The 18,277-nt window shown below is 46.6% G+C and overlaps 1 protein-coding gene across 4 annotated transcripts in view; it reads left to right on the forward strand.

Annotated features, from left to right (window-relative positions):
- CTNNB1 (catenin beta 1) overlaps positions 1–18,277 on the forward strand; it is a 44,069-nt gene that overhangs the window by 16,423 nt on the left and 9,369 nt on the right. For 2 of the 4 annotated variants that reach the window (XM_087712987.1, XM_087712986.1), the window contains exons 2-8: positions 13,154–13,211; positions 14,400–14,630; positions 14,703–14,956; positions 15,060–15,298; positions 15,385–15,586; positions 16,059–16,203; positions 16,983–17,086. In XM_087712987.1, the coding sequence (XP_087569113.1) occupies positions 13,199–13,211; positions 14,400–14,630; positions 14,703–14,956; positions 15,060–15,298; positions 15,385–15,586; positions 16,059–16,203; positions 16,983–17,086 (1,188 nt within the window). In that variant the 5' untranslated portion in view covers positions 13,154–13,198. The remainder of the gene's footprint in view (positions 1–13,153; positions 13,212–14,399; positions 14,631–14,702; positions 14,957–15,059; positions 15,299–15,384; positions 15,587–16,058; positions 16,204–16,982; positions 17,087–18,277) is intronic. The other 2 variants (XM_087712989.1, XM_087712988.1) reach the window with 1 other exon arrangement.

The raw sequence follows: 18,277 nt of genomic DNA on the forward strand, positions 1-18,277 counted from the left end.
CTTTCCCCTCACGCTGTGCGGAGGCCCTTTTAAGGCTGGGAGTTTCGCGCCCTTTTAAGGCCTTGGCCTCCGCTTCAGCCCCGTCTCACTAGGCTGCCGCTGGATGGTTGTGGGATCAGCGGGGGTTCTTCCCATCCCTCAACTGCCCCCAGACCATCCTCTTCATTGTTCTAGCGGCCCTGGCTCTTGGGCTCCAGGCCTGAGCCTCAGTGCAGGTAGGCCCCGGCCTGCAAATTGGCAATATTTTTAAAAGAAGTAGGAGAGGCCCCTTTTTTTCCCTCCTCATTGCTGGCTGTGGGTGGCCCCTGCTCGAGCCTAGTTGAATGTTAGCTTCTTAAGCTAAACATTCTGTATCCTCCTTACTCTCTGCTCTGCTGTTCCATTATTTCCCTTGTCATTGTGCATTCATCTGTATTGTGATGTGCCTCACTCATGGATTCTTTTATTCTTTCCTATTGCAGAGCAGTCTATCAGAGTGGCCTGTATATTTTCTGCCAATTGCCTGATCAACCTGTGTGTTTCCTCATGGATTCTTCTGTCTCAGGTTCCCTTGATGGTAGACAGGGTTCCCCGCAGGTTCCGAGCATGGGTTCTTCCCAAGCTATGGAGGCTGGTTCAGGCAGGGCGTGGGTGGTCAGTCAGGGTGAACCCTTAAGACCCACTCTATGGCCAAGGCCAGGGATGCTGAGAGGCACCAGAGGGCCCTTGACAAACAATTTGTGTAAGCCAGGCGCTTGGCGGAGAGAGATGCTCTCTCCTCTACCCCTGGGGTTCCCTTGGCTCCTCCCCCCCCAGAAGGGATTCCGCAGCTATGTTGGCCGAGGAGGTTGAGTCACAGGATCTATCCCCCGGCAGATCCTTGCCCTTCCTCACCCTCTCCTTCCTGGTCCTATGACCAAGAGCAGGAATCAGTGGCTCATCCTATCACCCTCCCTCAGGATATTCCCTTCCCATTCAGGGAGATCAAGTGGATCCGGACATGGGTTTGGATCCTGACTCTGAGGCTGAGTTTCTCCTAGCATGCAGGGGATGATGGACAGGGCCATTGCTAGGGCTGTGGAGGCTGCCATGCGTAAGCGTGAACGCCCAGTATCAGGTCTCCTTAGGTCCACCCTTACCGAGCCGCCTCCGCCAAAGCGGGTGCGCCATTCCTCTCTTGAATCCTCTGGCGTCAGTGGGACCTCGGCTCCTGAGGATCCGACTCTGGATCTCTTTCAATCGTCAGATGACAATGACGATCTCACATCTGACGCCCCATCTTTCTCGGGGCTTTTTCAAGCCTTCACCTTTTAAATCTATATTACAGAAGGTGGAAGTGGCCACTGGTGAAGGGATAAACCCACCCCAGCTCCTCCTCCCACTGGGGCCGCCCCGGCGGACCCCAATGCGGCGATGCTTAAACTCCCTCCTTCTCACCAACAGCTGGTTCTGGTCCCTGAACTATTCCTTGATTTGATTTCAGCGCCAATGGGATCAGCCTGCCACTTCTTCCTCCCCCAGTGGGGTGGACAAACAGTTTTATACCATGGAGCCGGCTCTGGAGAACCTTCTGGTACTCCCGGAAGTAGACCCCCTCCATCACTGCTCTCACTTCCAACACGCCCCTTCCCGCAGATCTCCTTGAGGGTCTCAGGCGGAAGACAAAAAGGCGGAAGAGGCCGGTCACAAGATTCACCTAGCGACGGCCTGGGCCTTAGTGCGGCTTCATCTGCCTCCTTCAATAGGGCAGTCATGATCTGACTGAGGGAGCTCCTGCGTAAACTTCCTCTGGAAGACAGACGTCTTCATCAGGACGTGTCCAAGACCATTGCGACCGCCCAGTACGCCGCGGACGCCTCTCTTAACGCCACCAGGTTTGCGTCCAGGGCCTTGGCTGCGAACGTAACCTCCCGTATACTTATTTGGCTCCACCATTGGCAGGCGGACCAAAAAACATAAGTGGAAGTTGGCCGCAGCGCCCTTCAAGGGTGCCAAATTATTTGGGGAGTGCTGGATAAATTCCTTATTGAATCCAGGGATAAGAAGAGGGTCCTGCCCTCTACTACTAAGAAGCAGGATTGTAGGCCCTTTCGCTTTCGAAGGAGGCAGTCCTTTTGTGCCTCAGAGCCCTCCACCTCCACCGTCTTCAACCCCGCTAACCGGTCCTCGGGTCAATCAGGGGAGAGGGCGCAGGAGAGGCCCTCCTTCGCGACGGGGGGGGCAGCAATTCTGGTTCTGCAAGTTTAACTGCGGCGGGGCCTCTAACAGGCCTTTTCACAAGTCAAAGTGACTTCCCGATATCATCTCCCATAGGGGGGCGCCTCCAGCTGTTTGCATCTCTTTGGGCCCGGACAGCAGAGAATGCATGGGTACTTCAGACCATCAGGGGGGGGCTCTCTCTGGATTTCCCTTCCCCCCTCCCAGGAATTTCATCAGGTGCCCAACCCCTTCCTGTCCCGTAAATAGGGAGCGGATGGACTGGGGGGTCCTTCACTCCTGGAGATGACGCCTTAGAGCGGGTGCCCCCTCGGCAGTAGGGGAGGGGTTCTTACTTCATTCTCTTTCTCGCCCCCAAGAGCTCGGGGTGGTGGAGGAGGGCCATCTTGGACCTCAAGAACCTCAACCGGTTCATCGCCTATCGGAGGTTCAGGATGCAGCCCCTCCAATCCATCCTGGCAGGGATCTGCCAGGGGGACTTCCTGACCTCAATAGATTTGGAGGAGGCTTACCTTCATTTTTCCGTTCGCCTGCAGCACAGGAGATTCCTGTACCTTTTCTACGCCGCCCGACACTTCCTACCGGGCCCTTCCATTTGGCCTGTCGTCGGCCCCCAGGACCTTCATAAAGGTTCTGGCGGTGGTGGCTGCGCACCTCCGGTGCAGACCCATACGGCTCCAATGCTACCTAGAATCGTCCAGGCTGCAGGTCTTGCGGGACCTGCGCATAACCATGAGAGCCCTCAGAAACTACGGGTTCTCCCTAAATCTGGAAAAGAGCCATTTTCCCCCCCTACACCAGATTCAACCACCTGGGGGCGGTGATAGATTCTTCCTGTTGCAGGGTCTTCCTCTCCCCAGACAGGGTGTGGCCCCCCGTTCCGTAACACATCAGGTGCTCCGTGCAGGCAGACTCAGGTGATTATTCTATCTCAGCTATTGGGGAGGATGATCTGCCTGTCGATCGTGCCTTGGGCCGGGCTGCACTCAGGAACTCTGCAGTGGCTCCTTCTACCCCACCAGAGGGCCAACAAGAGCAACTCGAGCTTGTTGATCACCGTTCCTCCACCCGTAAAGAGGTCTCTCCGATGGTGGGCATCACCGGCACTACGCAAGGGCCTCCCCTTCAAGGAACCCGACCGGGTGGTCGTCACCACCGACGCCAGTCTTCTGGCTGGGGAGCGCACCTGGGCCATCTCGTGGTTCAGGGGAAGTGGTCCGCATCGGAATCCCGCTGCAGCATCAATCTACTGGAGCTGAGAGCAGCGAGGTTAGCTCTCCGTCACTTCCACCGGGGGGGTTCGTCGGCGGCACGTCTTGCTCATGACGGCCAACGGGCCACCAGGGCACACATCGACCGCCAGGGTGGCACCAGGTCAAAACGCCTGATGACGGAAGTGGAAGCCCTGGGCCGCTGGACAGAGCTCCATCTGGAGTCCACCCGCTCAGGCCACATCTCGGGCATAGGCAACACCGCGCGGACTGACTCAGCAGGAAAACCATTGACCCTGCCGAGTGGCAACTCGACCCGCCCTCTTCCGTCGTCTGTCCATCAAGTTCGGCCTACCCCAGATGGACCGGTTTGCCTCAAAGGAGAACGCTCAGCAGTCAAGGTTTCTCTCCCACCTCCAGTCTCGGGGCAGAAGGGACGGACGCTTTGCGGTGCCACTGGGCCCAGGGCCCATTACATGCCTTCCCTCCGCTTCCGCTTCTACCTCAGGTAATCTCCAAGGTCATGGAGGAGAAAGCGGAGGTGATTCTCGTGGCCTCTCATTGGCCCCGGAGATTGTGGTTCGCCGACCTGGTCAGCCTATCGGTGTTTCCTCTGTAGCGATTTCCTCCAGATCGGGTCTCCCTTCGCCAGGGGGCAGTCGTACTTCCCGTCTCCCATTGGTTGCGGTTGGCCGCCTGGCACCTGAAGGGGACCTGTTGAGGAGCGAGGGTTTTTCGGACGAGGTACTATGTACCATTCAAGCTGCTCGTCGTCCTTCCACGACGAGGATTTATGTCGCCACGTGGGTCTCCTTTGCCAGGTGGTGCCTTTGGACCCGGTCACTGTGCCCGTGAAGCGCGTTTTGGATTTTCTGCAGGGGAGACTGGACAGAGTTTTGTCTCCCAACACTCTGCGTCGCCGGGTGGCTGCCTTGGCTACAGTTTGGGCTGAGGACTCTTCGCTGACCCTAGGCAAGGTCCCCAAGGTGCGCATCCTTTGAAAGGTGCCTCAAATCCACACCCATCCACCGTTATCCTTCCTGGCAGCTGTCCGTAGTGCTCCAGGCACTCACCGCACCACCCTTCGAGCCTCTCAGCTCTATTTCTCTTCGCCACCTGACGCTGAAGATAGCCTTTTTGATCGCTATCACCTCGGCACGTCGCATCTCTGAGCTGGCAGCCCTGTCGATGCGTCAGGACCTCTACATCGTCCATCCCGACTGGGTCGTTTTTACGACTTGTCCACTTCTTTCTTCCCGAAGGACAATTCACTCTTTCATAGAGCTCAAAGGGCCATCCTCCCTAGTTTCTGTCCCCGTCCTTCCCATCCTCGGGAGCGCTCGTGGCATACCTTGGACATTAGGTGGGTCCTCAAGGCCTGCCTTCATCGATCGTCAGAGTTTCGACAGTAAGAGGCCTTGGTTCATTTCCCTTCTTCCTGGCTCTCTGGACAAGAAGGTCTCCTCGTTCACTGTGGAGCGCTGGCTCAGAGCATGCATCGCCTCCGCTTATGAAAGTCTGGCCAAGACGGTCCCTCGAAACATCATGGCCCACTCAACAAGAAGTGCCGCCACCTCCGCAGCCTGGGCTGCCCAGGCCTCAATCGAAGAGACCTGTCGGGGGGCGGCATGGTCTTCACTTTCCCCGTTCATCGGGCACTGCAAGCTGGATGCCTTCGCCTCTGCTGAGGCGGCCTTTGGCGGGAGGGTGTTACAGGCGGTGGTTCAGACGGTTGAGACCCGGGACAGTTCCTTTACCCGCCCTGATGGACAGTAACTTGGGTATGTCCCATTCTTGGACTCTCTGAGCAGTGTGCAGGAGAAAGACCATTGGTTCTTACCTGAAGGGTCCTTCTCTGCACACTGCGGGAGAGTCCAACCCACCCAGCTGTCCCGGGGGTGTTAGTACCATCATCTTGTGTCTCAGAATTGTGACTTGTGTGTCCTCTGGACTTGATCTTGTCTCCTAGCAGGACATCTTCACGGACTTGTACTCTACCTTACTGTGACATCCTCACGGACTTGGCTACTTCCATTTTTTCTGGAGAGACGTGGCCACGCAAGGAGGCGTGGCCAGGGAAAAGACTTCTCAGTCCAGGGCAAGCAGACTGTGATAATAACCCATTCTTGGACTCTCCCGCAGTGTGCAGAGAAGGACCCTTCAGGTAAGAACCAATGGTCTTTCTGCCGAAAGCTAATCTTCCCTGTCAGAGGAGGAGCTTCAGGGGGAGGGGGAATTTTCAGACTGTGAAGGAGACTTCTTGACTTCTGTAGACCTGATGAAGGCATACCTCAATGTCCCTATATGTCCAAATCACAGGTGATTTCTGAGGTTTGTTATGCTGGGTGCTGTTTCCAGTATGCAGCCCGCCCTCCTGGCATGAGCCACAAGGACTTTCACCAAGATTATGGCAGCTCTGGCTGCATACTGCAGATCCTTACCCATTCAGATCCAGTGCTATATAGACTAATCTACTATCTACTAATCCAGGTATCCTGGTAATTGCTCCAATGTCATCCAGCCAGCTTCATGTCTAAGGCAGGAGTAGAACTCACACTCACCTGATTATTGGCCTAATGTCATTGAGCCAGCTTTATGCCTAAGGTTCGTGCAGAGAGTGTAGGACCATTGGTGGTGTTGTCCCAACTGCTGGGAAAAATGATATTGTGTATTGCCATAGTGCCTTGGGCACGGTTCCACGTTAGGCCCCTCCAATGGTTTCTACTTCCCTACCAGAGGGCAAGTCGCAGTACCTCGACGGCAAGAGTACAAGTGCCAATGGGGGTGCTTCATTTATTCCGCTGGTGGGGGTTGCGAGCCATCAAATGGGGCTGTCTCTACAAGGAACCAGACCGACTGATGATTATGTCCGATGTCAGGCTCTTCATTTGGGGGGGGGGGGCACTTCGGATCACAGGTGGCCCAAGGGCAGTGGACACCACAGGAGATAGGACACATCATAAACTGGCTGGAGCTCAGGGCAGCCCACCAGGCCCTCGGCATTCCAGCAGGAGGTTTCGGGACGTGTCAACAATGTGGCAGCAAAGGCCAAAGTCAATCAGCAAGGGGTGGGGGGGACTCAGTCAAAGTCCAAGTCCATGAAAGAAGCAGCGACATTGTGCCGGTGGGCGGAGGCACACCTGTTATCGATCAGGGCAGAGGACATTGTGGGAGCAGGGCCACTGTCAAACATTCGGAGTGGTGTCTGCATCCCGGTCTGTTCCCATAATTATCAGAACAGTTCATCCACCCAATTCTAGATCTCTTCACCTCTCCATCAAACTCTCACCTTCCCAGATTCTTTTCAAGGTTCCCAGTACCAAGGGAAAAAGTAGTAGATGTGCTACACAGCCCATTTCCCAGGGGTCTATTGTATCCATCTCATTCCTCACCCTTGTGTCCAGGGAAACACTTTGTAAAAAAACCTTCTTTCGAGTTGGGGGTGCTTATTTTAGCCCATGTCTTGAAATGCCCGATTGGGCTTAATATCACGACATGCCCTATTTTTGGGGAAACACGGTATCAGAAACTGAACATGTATATAGATAGTCAAGATGAGATATTAACTTCAATTATTGCAAAGTTGTTTCCTAGTTCTTTGGAAGGCTGTAGTTTTGGACACCATAATGGGTGTAGTTTATTAAATTATGTGCTCAAACCATCTTAAATGTGTTTCTGTGTATGCGTTATATTGTATATATTGCCTTGCTCCCTTTTCCCCTAATCAGGAAGGTGTTGGGGAGGGCTGAGGTCCTGTTGATAGCTCCCCACTAGCCCAGACGACCGTGGTTTGTCGATCTCCAGACCTTGGAGGATTCTCCTGTAGAGTCTCCCTCAGCCAGAGTTCCATCGTCCATCCGGACCCTCAGTGGCTACAGTTGACCATTTGGCAGTTGAGGAGAGGCTTTTGAAATGGGAGTTGTTCTCAAATAGGGTCATTGGGACGATCCAGGTGACCAGATGGCCCTCTGTCACTTACACTTATAATACAACTTGGAAGATTTTCAGTGACTGGTGACTAAGGGCCATATAGACCTCTCCTTGGTCTCAATGGCGGATGTGCTGGAATTTTTGTAAGAAGGCCTGGAGAAGGGGCTATCTCTGAACACCTTATGGTGACAGGTTGCAGCCCTGACTAGAGTTTTGAGGTTTGGGGATTTAGGTTCCCTCGCTCACCACCCAAGGGTGCAAAACTTCCTCAGGGGCACATCTAATTTGAAGTCCCCAGCAGTACACCACTACCCAACCTGGGATTTGCCCAGGCTCTTGCAGGCCCTTACCATGGTACCCTTTGAAACCTTAAGGGAGGTTCTTTTTTCGTGTAAGGTGGCTTTCCTAGTGGCCATCATGTCTGCCAGACAGATATCAGAGTTGGTGGCATTATTGATGAGAAAGGACCTCTGTGTTTTTTATCCAAACAGGGTGGTCCTGCAGGTGGATCCTGCCTTTCTTTCAAACTCCTTGTTTCACAGAATACAGGAGTTGATCTTGCCTGATTGCTGTCCTTGGCATGCCTTGGAACAGAAATGGCATAAGCTAGATGTTAGGATGGCCCTCCGTATTCACATCTCAAGGGCCACTTCCATTAAGAAGACTGAGTCCCTGTTTGTATCCTTTCAGCCGTCAACTCTGGGCCACATAGTGACACCTTCCACGGTTGGTTGTTAGCTACAGGCACGCATTGCCAGGGCCTATGAGCTCCAGGCTCTCCCGGTGCCTCGAGGGATCACTGCACATTCCATTAGGAGTGTGGCTACAACGGTGGCCTGGGCTACACAGGCTTCTGTAGAAGTAATTTGTCATCTCCATAGTCATTCATCCGCCATTATAGACTGGACATGTATTCTTCCGCGCAGGACTTGTTGTGTAGCGAGTGCATGAGGAGATCAGGACTTTGGACCAGAACAGTTCATGCCCATAGGATTGCCAAAGGTTTGGTATGTTCCATTGTGGACTCTCTAGTGAATCCAATGGAGATGGGGTGTTGGTCTTACCTGAGACACCCTTTCTCGTGGTGCTCGACAGGAGAGTCCAGTCCCACCCTGTTGACTGTTTGATCCAGTTTCCTGGAAGGAAAAAGCTTGGACTGGAGCCGGACTACAAGATTCGCTTCAACTTCATTGTTCAACGGGACGGTTGTCAGAGAGGCATGTCCTCAGAATTTAACTCAGTCAATAGAGCTATCAGACTAGAGCTACCCATCCTGGACTCTCCCGTTGATCACCATGAGAAAGGACATCTCAGGTAAGACTAACACCCCTTTAATGTAAAATTTGATGATGATGATGATGTTTGCATTTATATAGCTGCCATCTTAAATTGGGCAACTTACAGTAATACATATATTACTAAAAACAAAAGAAATATGTAAGATATAAGGTACAAGCATTTCAGTAAGAACTTTGTATAAAATAAAAACTTACAAATTGCATATGTTGTTGAAAAGTTACCCAATTATAGTTCATTTATCTTAAAAACTTTTTCTTGCCTTGAGCAGTTTTTTTTTCCTAAAAACATGACATGGTGATTTTGCCTGACTGGTTAAATTAAACATAACATTGTTTAACTATTTTAAGAGTGTGCTGCTGATAATTTTATATTGTAGAAAAGAAAGCAGTAAGATGTACAGTCCAGGAACAGTTGTTGAGTAAAGGAGAGTATTTTAAACACACTTGTGTTGAAAAAAACTAGGCAAACTGGTTCCTAATTTTTTTTCACACAACCCCCCCCCCAATAAATGTAAGTTTATAATATTCAAAGTTGTAAATTGAAGCTTCATTTAGCATAGGTCAACAGTAATATATGGCTGCTGAGGTTCTTAGGTTGAAAATCTAGATTGACTGGTTAACAAAATAGTGAACAGGTTTAGTTCAGTTGTCTCACAGGATTTTCTTGTTAGAGTGCTCCATGTAGAACAGGAGTGTCAAACTGGATTTCTTTGAGGGCCAGATTAGCATTGTAGTTCTCAATGGGCCGGATGGTTGGATGGGAGACAGGACAGACGTCACCTGTAGCACCCTGCTGGCCAAAACGGCATGCCTCCCCCCCCCCCCCCATGCGGCCCCCTCTGCTCCATTTTTGCCCTGAACTGCCTCCTGTACCACTTTACTGGCCAAATGGGACATGTGAGGCTGCATGTGAATCGTTTTAGCAGGCAGGCCGGTCCTTTGATATTTCCAGGCTGGCCCCATGGATTTAAGCACCTCATGAACACTATTCAGCACGTGGGTCTTGAGCTTGACATCCCTGATGAAGAAGATTCAAGTTTGAATATTTGAAAGCTCTGTGTGTGCACGTGCGCATGTGAGAGAGATAGAAATCAGAAAGTAATACCTTGTAAACATAACTGGAAGTGACAAATGAAGCATAAAATGTAGTCAAAATATTCCACAAATCAAATTGACCCAGTTTGATGTAGTGGTTAAGACACTATGCTAGAAACCAGGAAGTTTAGAAACTGGGAAATCATAAATTCAAGACTTGCTTTCAGCACAGAGCCACCTGGCTGATCTTGAGTTCCTACCTGCCTCCTTCCTTCTTTCCCTCCCTCCCTCCACTTTGGAAGCGGGCAGTAACAAAGGACTTCTGAAAGTCTTGGCAAGAAAACTGCAGGAACTTTTCTAAGCAGTTGCCAGGAGTCAAATAATGCTCTGTTAAGAGCCAAATTGGGCGCACAATCTCAGTTGTTGCACAGTAGACATTAAATGAAATGCTGTTTAATGTTTGTGCTCAATAGCTTTCCCCATTTCTCTCAATTTGGTTGTTAAGTCACCATGCAGGTTGTTTAGTGGAGTACTGGGGAGTGAGCTAAGGCCTCTTGTGTGGTGGGGTAGGGAGAGGACCCAGGCTTCTCGCTATTCTAGAATCTCTGCACCTTCTCCCCACCCTGCCACGCCTGGGTCCACTTAACTTTTGCATTGTTCTTCAGCTGCTGACTATCAGGTTTGCCTGCTCCATCCTGCATCATGCCCATTCTTATAATAGTTTTGGAGACTTCTTCTCCAAATTGCATTTACCTGATGAAAACCCTAACAAACGCCATTGTTCTGGAAAGCTCAGAAGAATGTTGTTTGCTGCCTTTTTCCCTTTCCAAATGCTAGCACACCATCTTTTTGAATGCTGCCATCTTTCTTAATCTTTCAGGAAACTAGTGTTTTCCTCTCTCCTTGATTGTGGGACAGATAACAGAGAAATTGCAAATGATTATCACATGTTTGCAGAGAACTTGGCAACTGGTGGTAACCTGTTGTCATGACCCCAAAATGTGGTCACATAACCAGGGTGGCAGCATGACCAATTACAATGGCCGGAGATGCTTTCATTCTGAGATTGTTGTAAAACAATGAGTCATAAGTCATGGATTATCTCTAACAAATCAATCTTTCTTTTTCCATAAAATTTTATTAAATTTATGTACCACTTTTTATTACATTTTAGGGAGCTCCTAAAAATGTATTTCTATACCTAATACTATTTTGTAAAGAGTACAGCTGGTGCTAGTTTTTTTGCCAGAAATAAAGTTTTTATTCTGCTGTTGCTTTACTCTTAAATGTATATTGACTTTAAGTGTCACCTTGCTTGATTTTTAAACTTGCTTGATTTTATCTTGTAGACCAGTATACATAATCTACTACATGTTCTGGATTAGAAAACAATTTAAGAAGTCCATGATATGCTAAAGTTATTCACTCTAAAGTTGTTGCTTGGGTTAGTCACAAGAATGAATTCTTAACATGGCTTGTGAATAACTTGAGCATGACACTGTTTGAAAGGATATTGCATAATTACTACAATGTCAATAATGTTCTCCCACCCCCTCTGTCGATGTCAGCCTCTGCTTCGCTACTTGCTTTTGGCTGCCATTGAAACGGGGAGGGGGAGGCATGGTATTTAGGAGGGGAAGTTTTCAGTACAGGAGTGATTGTAAAAAGGGAGTTATTCTCACCAACTACTGCGCATGCTGCAGATAGTGGATTTGCCGCCAAGGCCAACTGTCCGGCATACCAACCTGATGATGCTTTTTGAAGATGACACCCACATGACACCTGGGGGATGTGGGGATTGGACTATGGGGTTACCAGGGGGAGGGAGTTGGGTCACATATTGATATTTTTGATTACACGTGCTTTTGCCTCAGACCTTGCTTTGCTTAGCTGCTATCTACTCATGACCAGTAAAAGTACTCTTAATTCTGCAAAATGGAGTTGAGTGGTTTCTTTCTTGGTTGCTGAGGGAGGCTGCCTTGACAGTCCCTCTCTCATTTCTCTCCCTCCCTCTCCCCCATATCTCTTTCTCTTCACCTCTCTTTCTCTCTCTTCTCTCTCTCTCTCTCTCTCTCTCTCTCTCTCTCTCTCTCTCTCTCTCTCTCTCTCTCTCTCTGTAAAGCGCAGCAAAGGCATGGGCGGGGCAGCAGCTGCTCGCTTAAGGAGGGTCTTCAAAGGACACATCTTCTCCTGCATTAAGGCTCCTCCCCCCCCACCCTCGGCCTTCTCTCATGACACTCTTCTTTTTGGAAATCTGGGCTGGCTGAGGAACGATTGCCAGCTGTGGCAGAGAGTTCCCTTTGGGCGACCCTCCTCCTCTTGCAACACCCTGGCCAGCTGTGGCGGGGCCAGGAGGGTTCACACATGCGGGGAGACCCTCAAGCAAGCAGCCATCATACGTCCCTTTGCTCAACCAGCCCAGATTTCCAAAAAGAAGAAATAAAAGGAGTAGCAAAGTGCCCCAAGGAGAGCTTTCTAACTTGACCCAATCACAACTTTCCCAAAGAGAGAAAGAAGAGATGCAGAGAGAGAGTGCACAAGAGAGTTACACACCCACACATTGAGAAATGGGATGATCAGCTGATGGGCGAGCGTCTTTGGGGAAGGCTTTCTCCTAGCCTGAACACAGGGGTAGGTGTGTGAGGTTCAGAGGGGCCAACTCCCTTTTTTGCTGTCCTTAACCTCTTAAAGCCATGGCTGGGCACTGCTGGCCCGTCCCCCTTTCTGAAGTCCCATCCTCCCAGATCCCATTCCCATCCCGCCAGCCCTTCTCTTAGCGAGGCTGACATTGGCCGCACCAGGTCATGCCAGTGTCTTGGGTTGCATCTTCCCAAGGCACGCTCAGCACCAAGGGCCGGAAGAAGCACCACAAGAGTGAGGCACTGGAGAATCAGCCCCAGCCGCTTCTCCATCCACCACCATTGACCTTCTCAGGCCAGGGGAGGGCAAGGGGTGGGGCCAGCCAGTGATGGGACAGGGAGCCACAGCAGAGGGCGGAAAGAGCCACATGCGGCTCTGGAGCTGCGGGTTGCTGACATCCGTCCTAGCTAATAACTTTGTATACATGACAGCCTCTAAATCAGAGGGTTTTTTTTAACAAGGGGTCCATAGTCGACAACCTGGATAGGAAAAGAAATTACTATTTTAGTTTTTTTACTAAACTAACTGAATTTAGGATTTAATTCAATAATAGGCGATAAGCAATTTATTGTCTCTAGATTTGAAAAATAATAAACTTCAATTATCTATCTAAAATATTTTGATAACTCATTTGGGTGCAGTTTTTCCAAAGAACAATTTTTTTTTATGTTTTTCCCTTAAGGAATCAGCTTTCACCAGATTCTTAAAGGTTCTTTCGCTCAAAACGATTAAGAACTCTTTCTCTAAATAAATTATGCTGCTTTTTAAGTAAACATTTACTTGATTTTATCATCAGAAACTTAACATTGTTAACTTAATTATATTTTTGTCTTCCTGATTTAGGGTCTGAAGTGAAACAGACCACAGTTCTGGGAATATATTAAAAAAATGGCAACTCAAGGTATGGATTAGTATAATCCAGATGAAAATTAAATAAATTGTGATTACTTGGGTATAATCACCAATTTTCAGTTCTTAAAAATATCAAGAAATTGAATTTATATATGCAAGTACATATAAAATTCTGCTATCTTACCATAATTTGATGCTTAATGATGAAGAGAACAAATACTTGTTCTGCTTTGCACCTTTGCAGAGATGCTAAGCCACCTAACCTTAAGTGAAATTTTAAAGTAACTCATTTAAAAACTTTTTTTTAATGAAACATAGGTTAATGGGTAGGTTAACATTTAATGGGAAGAAGTTGTTTTGGATATGAAACAACAATCACAGGGTTCTACATATTATGCCACATTATTTCAGATCAGCCATGCTTTAGTAGAACTGAAATCTAGAACCTTCATTTTTTTATTTCAAATAAAATGAAATCTGTATGGGGCAAAAAGGGCAAATCTTCTCCTCCCTTGTCTTTTTTTACTTGGCCATCACCATAAACATCTCTTACACCCCGAAAGGAAGTCACATAATTTATCACAAAAAGTTGTTTAAGACACTGAGCTTGTCCCCTAGCGCCACATAACAAAGTGAGCTCCCTTGTCCCAGCTTCTGCCAACCTAGCAGTTGGAAAACACATAAAAATGCAAGTAAAATCCATACCGTGTACGGGTTCTGGGAAGTCGGGGGGGGGGGAAGGAGGAGGGGGGTTGGGGGTGGAGAGAGGGAGGGGCATACAAAAAAAATTGTACTTCAATGTTTTAATGATTGACGAATGATGAAATATTTGTGTTTTTTAAAAGAAATAAAACCTTTTTAAAAATAAAAAAATGCAAGTAAAAATAGGGACTACTTTGGTGGGGAGGTAACAGCGCTCCATGTGGCTTTGGCATTTAGTCATGCCGGCTACATGACCATCGAAATGTTTTCGGACAGCGCTGGCTCTTTGGCTTAGAAACAGAGATGAGCACCGCCCCGAGAGTGAAAACAATTAGTATGCATGTACGGGGGAACCTTTACCTTTAATATATATTATTTCACTGTTAAAAGAGAATTTTACAAGATAATTTTTCCACTATCTTAAGAAAATTTATATATAGCATGCAATTTGTGTTTCTAAATTAAAATTGTAATAAAATTTTGCCAAATGTTTTCTGTTACTTTAGCAACTTGTTTTTAACCAATTTATTGCCAGCAGCTGATTTAATGGAGTTGGATATGGCAATGGAGCCAGACAGAAAAGCAGCTGTCAGTCATTGGCAGCAACAGTCATACCTAGATTCTGGCATCCATTCTGGTGCCACAACCACAGCTCCCTCTTTGAGTGGCAAGGGAAATCCTGAAGAGGAAGATGTTGATACCACCCAAGTTCTATATGAATGGGAACAGGGATTCTCTCAGTCTTTCACTCAAGATCAGGTAGCTGGTAAGTAGAATTCTGTGATTATATTAATCAACTGCATATCACTAGATTAAAAAGAGCTTACTCTTGTTCCAGATATTGATGGACAATATGCTATGACCCGAGCACAGAGAGTACGTGCTGCCATGTTCCCAGAAACATTGGATGAAGGCATGCAAATCCCATCAACACAGTTTGATGCTGCACATCCAACAAATGTACAACGACTTGCTGAACCTTCCCAGATGTTAAAACATGCTGTGGTTAATTTGATAAACTACCAAGATGATGCAGAGCTAGCAACTCGTGCCATCCCAGAATTGACCAAATTGTTAAATGATGAGGACCAGGTATGTGCACATTGATTCAGCTTATATTTATTGTGATTGCTTAGAGGCATCACTTGGTGAACTTTTGAATTTTGAAAATGTTAAATTTCAATGCATTTATTAGGTTGTGGTGAACAAAGCAGCAGTTATGGTCCATCAGTTGTCCAAAAAAGAAGCTTCTCGTCATGCTATCATGCGTTCTCCTCAAATGGTTTCTGCCATTGTGCGTACTATGCAGAATACAAATGATGTAGAAACAGCCCGTTGTACTGCAGGTACACTACATAACCTATCTCATCATCGTGAAGGCTTACTGGCAATCTTCAAATCAGGAGGTATTCCTGCTCTGGTTAAAATGCTTGGGTATGTAAATTAATTGATTTTATGTATTTATGCACTATATGTTGACCTTGGGTGTGATATTTGTTAATTTGACTTTCTCTTTATAGGTCTCCAGTGGATTCTGTGCTTTTCTATGCGATTACTACTCTGCACAATCTTCTTTTGCATCAAGAAGGTGCTAAAATGGCTGTCCGCCTAGCTGGAGGTTTACAAAAAATGGTTGCCTTGCTCAATAAGACAAATGTTAAATTTCTGGCAATTACAACAGATTGTCTTCAGATTCTTGCATATGGTAATCAAGAAAGCAAGGTAATATTTGAAATTATATTATGTAGTGAATAAGTAGTAAGTTGAGCAATTATGGGACACACAATTTATTAACCTAATCCCATACTTTGTTCTTGTGTATATGATTTGAACTTCAAGAATAGTTAAATTTATGTCAATAATAAAACACAAGTTTCACATGCAGATGACCTCAAGTTCATGCATACATAGTACCATTAAAAAGAATTGTCATTGGTTTTAGCCAATGGTCTATAATATAAAGTACTTATTTATTACATATATGTACATACATCCATATGTAGGTAGGTACGTATACATTCTCTCACATACGCACACTCCACTCTTCTGAGATTCAAGGAGAAAAAGCCATTTCTCCATATCTGTATGCACAGATATGCTGACAGCAAGACAGCATGAAGAAATTGAAATTCTATCTTTAAAAGGTTATCCTGGATAGCCTATATTACTCTTATTAAATCCTTTTTTTTGGCAGTTAATTATTTTGGCAAGTGGTGGACCCCAGGCTCTAGTAAACATAATGAGGACTTACACCTATGAGAAATTATTGTGGACCACAAGTAGAGTCCTGAAAGTGCTATCAGTCTGTTCTAGTAACAAACCAGCAATTGTGGAAGCTGGTAAGTGCTTTAGTTTTCATTAAATCAGGACTGTTTTTTGTTTTGGACTTATGCAAAAATTACTAAGAATTTCCTTTGCGGGGAGTAGGTAATAAAATTACACTCTTATACTGTATAGGAAATATTCTAAACTGGGTGGAATGTATCAATAATGTTATCAGCTAAGTAAGCTAAAAACTATTGGTATAGCAGATATTTTTCCAAAAATCCAATTCTTGAAATTTTAATGGCTGTTAAAACGTATTTAGTACATTTTTGATGCTACTATTGCAGTTTTTGTTCTTAACACTTTTTAGTAATCTTGATATGTCCAAATATTTGGGCTTTTAGATAGATTAGGCCAATAATACATCATTTTATTTTGTAACTACTTTTACCATGGTCCAGTTAATTGCTTAGTGGTTTGCCAAACATGTAATGTGTTAGAGTCAGAAGTATATGTCTTATGTTGAGAACTTATTTCAAGTATACATATGGAATTGTGAATAAAATTAGATCAGAGATAAGAATTGCTCTACACCAGGGGTGTCACATGACATATGACGACTTTCCCCCCTTCATTAAACTGGGTATGGGTGTGGCCAGCATGTGACTCATCTGGGCCGTGAATTTGACAGCCATGCTTCACAGCTTCCTGAGCATTGTATAGTGGGTATACTTCAATTTCATCATGGTACATGAATACAGTAACTGACCTTGTACTGTAGTAACCACATTAACAATATTTCCTTCATAACAAGAGGTTGAAATATTGATAGTAAATCCTAATTGATCTTTAGGTGGAATGCAAGCCTTAGGACTCCATCTTACAGATCCAAGCCAACGTCTTGTTCAGAATTGTCTCTGGACTCTTAGAAATCTCTCAGATGCTGCAACTAAACAGGTAAGGGTTTGCCACTTTAAAAGATTATTAATGTTCCATTATATTTGAAAATTATTTTTATTACATTTAGTTGATACTGTTATTGTGGTATTGCTCAAAACTGAAATTATGATCTTTTTTAAAAAATAGTTTGAAATAACGAATAGTTCTAGGGAATAACTTAATGATAAATTCAGACAGAATGCTAAATAAGATTTTCACCATAATCTTAAGAGGTCTTCTATAATTTCCTGTGTTCATATTGAACCAGATTAATTAATTAAAAAGCAAAATTATAATTTCATGGATTTGATTGAAATTGCAAGACAAATGTAAATTCTTAGTTATTCCTCAACAATTGCTTATCTTTATACTAACTTCAAAGTACAACAATGCCCTTAAGTGCCTTTATTTAGAAAACAACAAGGATATACACCTATGAGAAATTATTGTTCCTTGAAGGACTGTTAATTGCAATACTGCTGATAAAACAATACAAAAAAGCTATCTTCTTGATAGAAACCACAGGTGAGGGTATTTTTACCAAAGAACCAATAATCTAGAGTGGGTCAAGCAGATATGGAGTGTGGCAGAGATCATATTTCAGGGTTATTACAGATAGTCAGGTAGGTGGGTTTCAAATTTTTTTACTACAGGTTCTGTGGGCATGGCTAGGTGGGGAGTGCATGTGACTGAATGGGCGTGGCCAACTTGATGTCACTCACACACATGCCCATTCAATCATATGCCCCCCCACCTAGCCATGCCGACAGAACCGTGAAAATTTCTGCTTTGCCAGCTGGGAGGCTGGCAAAGAAAGAAGCCTCCCTTTTCCTGCCACCCCTGGCTCTCGGAGGAAGGAGGGAATCGAGCCCCCATGGCTAGCCTCTCCCACCGCTATGCCCTTCCCTTTGTCGGCGGGCTGCCTCCCATTGTGCCTCCCACGAGACTGGTTATGGCGGGACCTACAACAAGGATACGTCCATGTCTACTATTACTATCACCACCAGCGGCAACAGTGGGGTAGTAGTGGCAATGGCTGCTTTCTGCTTCTTTGGGCGTGGCTGCTCTCTGCTCCCCGTGCTTTGCAACCTGGAGACCACTGCTGCTGAAGTGGCATTTCGCTTGCTGCAGTTCGGACACCGGGGAGTTGCGCTGTCCAGGTTTGGGGGAAGGTAGGGGCTGGGCTGCTGCAGTCGAGCCTCTGTGGAC

The sequence above is a fragment of the Thamnophis sirtalis genome, unplaced genomic scaffold (assembly GCF_051295495.1).
Source record: "Thamnophis sirtalis isolate CommonGarterSnake01/CBP01778 unplaced genomic scaffold, rThaSir2_p1.2 scaffold_4, whole genome shotgun sequence".
Taxonomy (NCBI): Eukaryota; Metazoa; Chordata; class Lepidosauria; order Squamata; family Natricidae; genus Thamnophis; species Thamnophis sirtalis.